Consider the following 6,367-nt stretch of genomic DNA (forward strand, 5'->3'; position numbering starts at 1 on the left):
GTGTGTGTGTGTGTATCTAAGACTATATCTATCCATCTATCTATAACCCTGGTTGTGAGCTGAGCCCTCCTGCTCCCTGGAGCTGTGCAGTTCACCTCAGCTCATCAGTTGACCAATGAACTGCAACAGCAGCCTCTATCTTCTCAGACAGAGAAAGAGAGAGAGCAAGAGACAAGGAGGCCACAATAAAGACAGCTGGAGGCAGAAGAAAAAGTTGCAGAGGTGAGACAGATGCATGACAGAAAGTGGCTACAGAGGGACAGATAGAGAAAGAGAGGTAACGAGAGATCAGAAGGAATTACTGGGCAAAATTAGTTAAGGGTAGAAAATTAGGACAGAACAAAAAAAGGAGTAATGAGTGTAAAGAAATTAGATAAAAGGGTTAAATGTGAGTCAACCGCCTTAAAAATGTTGAGGAAAATGGAAATAAATGAAAACTCAATGAAACTCAAAGAAATTGGAGTACAATGGCATTAACATGGGAACATACCCACACATGTGTATACAATATGTAAAATATAACATACGCGTCATGTCAGTGAAGGAGACAGGAGGTCCCTCCATTTCCTGCATCTGGGTGTGAATGCTGATCTGGTATTGGCTGCCCGGAGTAAGGTCATAGAAGCACTGTCGAGAAGCTCCACCTCCCAGGCTCACTTCCTGCTTCTGACCATCTGCAAGTGAACAACGAAACAAAAAATGACTTACCATGACTGAACAGTAATAAAATCCAAACAAGCCTAAATCCCTCTAAAGCTCCTGTTTCAAATTAACTGTGTTTACAAAGCATGTTTTCTATTTTTTCAGCCTTGTTCTGCATCAAATTCAAGCCTAGGAGCTGCTAAGTATGATCACTCTCTTTCAGAGTTGGATACTCAGCAGCTTTATTTGAGCAGTCAGGTAGCAAAGTGCCTTGCTCAAGGGCACATTAAAGGTTAGCTTGTGAAGCACAGAAGCAGCATTCAGGCTCCACCCTTTCACACATTTTCAGACACTCTGGAGATTTAAAGTCAATGTGAAAATCTGGCCTTCAACTGAATACACTTTTGAGCAACATGTAAATAGATTAACCTTAATATCAGTAATAATAATAATAATAATATTAATATATGGTAACAGAAGGTATGATTTAGGGCAAATATAAGCATTCATTTTCAGCTCACCTTGGTGAAGCCAAGCTTACTGCACCATAAACTATGGTGGCTAGATTGCAGTTAAGATCACTGTGGGAAAACATTGTAATATGCACTAAAAAATGAAAATAATTGATTATTGAGTTCTTTCTTCTTCTTTTGTCAATTTATTTTGTATTGCAGACTACAAACACGTATGATTTAGTGTGTATTTTGAAAGGAGAAAATGAATGAGAATTTTTGTTGGAACCCCAAAAGGAACGAACGGGACGAACACTTGCTCTAATAGCTGTCATTTGTCAGTTTCATTAGTCTAATTCTATTTCCTAATGTGCCTCTCATCTCGGAGAGTGACAAATTAGCTCCTCCTCCTCACAGGAAACAGCCATAGATAATAAAGTTTAGGAAAACAGCTGTCACCGAGAGGCTGCACTTTTCCATCTGAGAAGGTGTTTAAGCAGCTGGTTGGGTCTGTGTGGATTAAACCAAATCTCAAAACTCCAGCAAGAATATCCAGTCCCTGCTCAGCCAGGAAGGAGGGAGCGACAGAGATAAATAGAAAAGTGTGGGAGGGAAGGGAGACACCCCCCCCCCTCTCTTTATGCTGTCTGTTTTATGACAGTATACACATCACTTACTGTGCATTTTTCTTTCAAGAAGTTGTATTCCTGTCTCTTATATCTACATTTAGCAGCCAACACTTACTAAAAACAACTAATCTAAGACACAAACCTCCCAGCATCTATTGAAACCCTGTCACAAAAATACATTAACGTCTGCATTCAGTTCTGGTGTGGCACTACCATTGCCCTGATACTGTGCATTATATGAGTACAGCACGATAGTGGTATCAATCTTCTCAGAGAGAACAAAGAAGCCTATTTTGTAAATACTATTTGTAGTTTAAATAGTCTCTTTTCAGAAGTTACTCTAATTGGTGAGAAACCCAGAGGATTACAAGAACGCTCTTTTACTGTGAGATGGCCTAGAGTTGGTTATTTTAACCACAGTGTGTGCAACTTTTAAACTTGCACATTAATAAGTGCATTGCATAACATTTTATTGTGCAACACAAAAAATAGGGCCAAACCATCTTTCTACCACATTATCTTGTTTTTTTCCCCAGAGCTGTCTCTGAAAGGATTTCCAACTAAACCAACACAGTGGTCTCACTGAAATGAACAAGGGAGGCCAACATTTTCTGCCACAAACCTATCACTGTGAGGACCTAAACACTAATGCACATTGTACAACATTTAATATCAACTTACAGCAGAGGACTTACATCCTTTAACCATGCTTCTTGTCAAATTACCATAAGTGAAAACCCATCGCCCCTGCATCTGGATCTGCTTCCTATGTGACCTTTTAACACATGCTGACATTTCAAAAATAAACTTAGACAAAGGTGTTCTCATGAACAGATGAATAATGAAAAGAATGACGAGAAATCCAAGTGTTAAAAGGTTCGTACATCAACTAAAACCCTGCTTTGTTAGACAACCAGGAATCTACATGGTATCTGCTACAAACATAGTGAAGAACCCCTATTAAGAATAACGTGTATATTTTGCTAAAAAAAACAACAACAAGAATGCTGTCATTGTTTCAACTGTGTTTTTTACTGTAGACTTTTTATATGGACCTGTGCTGCACAACCAAGTGCCCTCTGAGGGCAAATAAAAATAAAACTTGAACTTGAAGTTGTTCACTGTGAGTGGACCAGCTCCAAAATACTCTCCTGTCGACAGGACAAGCTGTACAGTGGTTTTATTAAGGGGTTCATATTTAACACTGACACTTTCAATTCAATGGGAAAGTAAAAGGATTTTTTTGTTGTTGATTTTGATTAAAATTGATTTTGGTAGATATTTTTGCTAGTTTCTTTTCTTTTTTAAAGACCTCTTCCCATTGCTCCCTCCTTCTTTTCCTCCTCAGTTTTATTAACTGAGTGTCCTGTGCATTCAACAGCTTCTTAAGGTCATACTCTGTGCCTTAATTCATTTTATTTCTGATGTGATGACATGAGCAATTCTCTAAGCACTTTCCTCCCATGTTGTTTATTGAGGAAAGATCGTACATATATTATATCTCCATTCCTTTCTGCAAACAGGGAGATTTATGAATCTCCTTTACAATGTAAATCACTGCCAAATGCGAAAATGACAGAAAGATACAACACTTATTTCCTCAGAGGCTCATATCAGTATGAATCCAGATGACTATGAAAGGTATATGTAACCGACACACGTGTAACCATCACACACACTCCTACTGGGAGAGTCCTGAGCTGACTCGTCTTTGTGTTAATAATAAGCAGAGGAGACACTGTCACAAGGACAGACTGTAAATCTATAAGGAAACATATTCAGACAAGTTCAATCTAGCCACCTCACCAAACATCACAACTCTAGTAAAACTTTTGATTTACTGACTGAATTGTATTCCAGTCACTTAGCTGGCAGAAGTCTTGTTTCTCACAATGTGGGGCGCTGAAACGTGTTGGGACGACTGAGGGTGCACGCCGAAATGTTGGTGAGGACAGATAACTTTTGACCCTGTGTCCGTGCATGTGTCGTAGAACTATTTTGTTGGAATTATATTTTTGACTGCAGTTGCAAATGTGCGATTCAGACCACATTTCAGCATGATAATAAAGTTAGACTTAATTTGAATTCAGAACAAATAAGTCAGTCCAGTTACTGCTTGCAGTGAGCTGCTTGTCTGGTGTCAAAAGCAAAACTAATGAAAGCACTAAATTGAGGAATTAACTCACTTTTTCACCACCTCTGAGAACAGAGATGAGGACTGTCCCACACTCATACACACGGATAAATACATACCCGAACACTGTGATACACTCTCATTAACAGTAAATGTACTTACTGAGTGGAGACTGTATGGAGACTCTGTATAATGTGGCATGTAGAAGAGGCTGCCATTGGACACACATGCTGTTGGGGCGCACCTGGTAGGTTGACAATCCAGAGACACCAAGGAACACTGGAGATAAAGGAGATAGACAGATAGTAAAATGACAGAAAGATCAATTTAGAATTTATTTTTTTATCTGTTTTCACTTAAGACACAAAAAAATGTGTCTGATCATTAGAAATTACTGTACTGTAAGTTTAGTAACCATAAACGTGTCCTCTTTCCTTACTGTCTGTCACTTGTCTGGTAAGTCTCCAACTGGGAGAGACTCCTACCCACCCACAAAGCGCTGTGACTGGATTTGCTCCAGCTATGGACCATGTGGGCTACTAAGTCTGCACCAGACTGTATTCATTAAGGATACTTTGCATCTTATTCGTGGTGCTGCCAAATCTCTCTTAGTTGAATTGGGATTAATTTTGCAGAGACATAATATGAAGTAAACTACTTGAACAGAAGAGTAAAATAGCTATTCTTCACATCATGCACTGACAGACAATAGAGTGAAAAGTAAAACTCTCTAAGGGAGCAGTCAGCATTAAGATTGGGTTTAGGTTGAAGTGGCACCTGAACATCTCTTTTTTGGTCTCCTGATAGCTGAACAATGAACAGTGTACCACCCATATAAAGTGTTAATGGTGCAAACATATCTACACTGACAGTTCCAGTTACAATCAAATCAAATCAGTTGGATAGATGTTAGAACAAATCATAATGTAACACAATTAGTCAGGCTTGGTGTTTAACTGTCCTGTGGAGAAACAATGAGGCATGATGCAGCAAAATGCAAAACACCAAGAGCAATTTAAATATCAGAAGCTTGTTTGGTAGTGAGATTTCAGTGTACCATAGGCAAGCAAACCTCCCAGGAGACACTCGCTCTTCATTTTCTCTCTCTCTCTCCCTCTCTTGCTCGTTCTTGTTAAGAGAATTTGCTGATGGTATAAAATAAACTTGGCTCTTGAGCCAGTAAATGGATATTTTATGCTGGGACCATATGGCAGGTGCCTTATTTTAAATAGTAGTGAATAATGCATATGACAACCCATCATTCCATTCAATAATATGCAAAGATACACACAAATTCACTCTCATACACACAGACATGCAAAATGCAAACTAGCACAGATATACATAACTTTATTTTCTGTTTTTAGGGACGTTTGAGGCACAACTGCCCCCACTTTTTGTCTGCAGCAGTAATCAGCACAAGAACACACCAAAAGTGTTTTGGTGAGGAAGAGTAAACTGCTTCTTCCAAGTATACCAGGCTTAAGTAGAATTATGCAAAGCCAAGTTTAAACATGGTCGGAAAAAAAAGACATGGTCAACAAAACAAAAAAAAACAAGACAAAACAAGGACAAAGCGAGATAAAAGATTGAGAGATGGGGAAAGTAAAAGACAAAAAGTTCAAAACGAAAATGGAACTAAAGATGCGGTGGCCATTTTAATTATGCAAAGGTCAAAATAAAATAGCACTGTGGATAGAAACCACAGTGGACCATGTGGAGAAAATACCTGAAAGTATGTGTGTGTGAGAGCTGAGGTTGCCAGACTTGAAGGCAAATATTTGCACCCATCTGCCTCCCCAACCTCCTCACCCTCAGTTACTTTCCACTACACTATTTCCTCTTTCTACTTCTGTCTGTTTCTCATCATGTAATTCTTTCTCATTCAAACTTCTCTTGCTTTCTGTGAAAAAAAAACATGTTATTTCCATTTTTACGACATTGTGCTAATTCTACAAAATTTCTCGAGACCAGATTGAGTGAGCACCCTTCAGTGGTCCCGGCGAAAACTAATTTTTACTGTGCAGCTGAAGTGCCAGCACCTCAATACAAACTACATAAAACTTCATTTGGGGGAAACAGTTTCATTTCATTCAATGGTCCTCAAGGTACCAATAATTACTTTTTTATGCTACATGCTAGTATGTGTAATTTATTGGTGCAAACATGCCAGCTGGCTCCCATGGTAAGGCTGCAATGAATGCAGTGTACCCAGGGAAATATGTTACTGTATCTCCCTTATTAGAATGACAAATGACTGAACGTAACCCCCTTAATAAATCAGAGTTCCTCCAGTGTAGAATACCAATATGGACAATGAGTTTAACTATGCCCTGTGTAATATAGGAAAATTTGATACATCTAAAAATGTATCAGTGCACTGTGAATTGTCTGCGTCTGATTCTGCTGAAAATTTAGTGAGGAGTCATTTTGTAGGTCCCCTGGCAACATGCATAAAATGTGACATATAATATGCACAAATAAGACAAAAATTTTATTATAGATACATT

General features: G+C 38.7%; 1 protein-coding gene across 1 annotated transcript in view; it reads right to left on the minus strand.

The window, feature by feature from the left end:
- Positions 1-6,367, minus strand: part of LOC118336272 (collagen alpha-1(XIV) chain-like) — a gene marked incomplete in the record, with an annotated part of 121,764 nt that overhangs the window by 57,557 nt on the left and 57,840 nt on the right. The window contains 2 exon segments of the mRNA XM_035672881.1: positions 528-674; positions 4,020-4,136. Coding sequence (XP_035528774.1) covers positions 528-674; positions 4,020-4,136 — 264 coding nt within the window.

Source organism: Morone saxatilis, unplaced genomic scaffold (genome assembly GCF_004916995.1).
Source record: "Morone saxatilis isolate NCDOM2014 unplaced genomic scaffold, NCSU_SB_2.0 Contig24, whole genome shotgun sequence".
Classification (NCBI taxonomy): Eukaryota; Metazoa; Chordata; class Actinopteri; family Moronidae; genus Morone; species Morone saxatilis.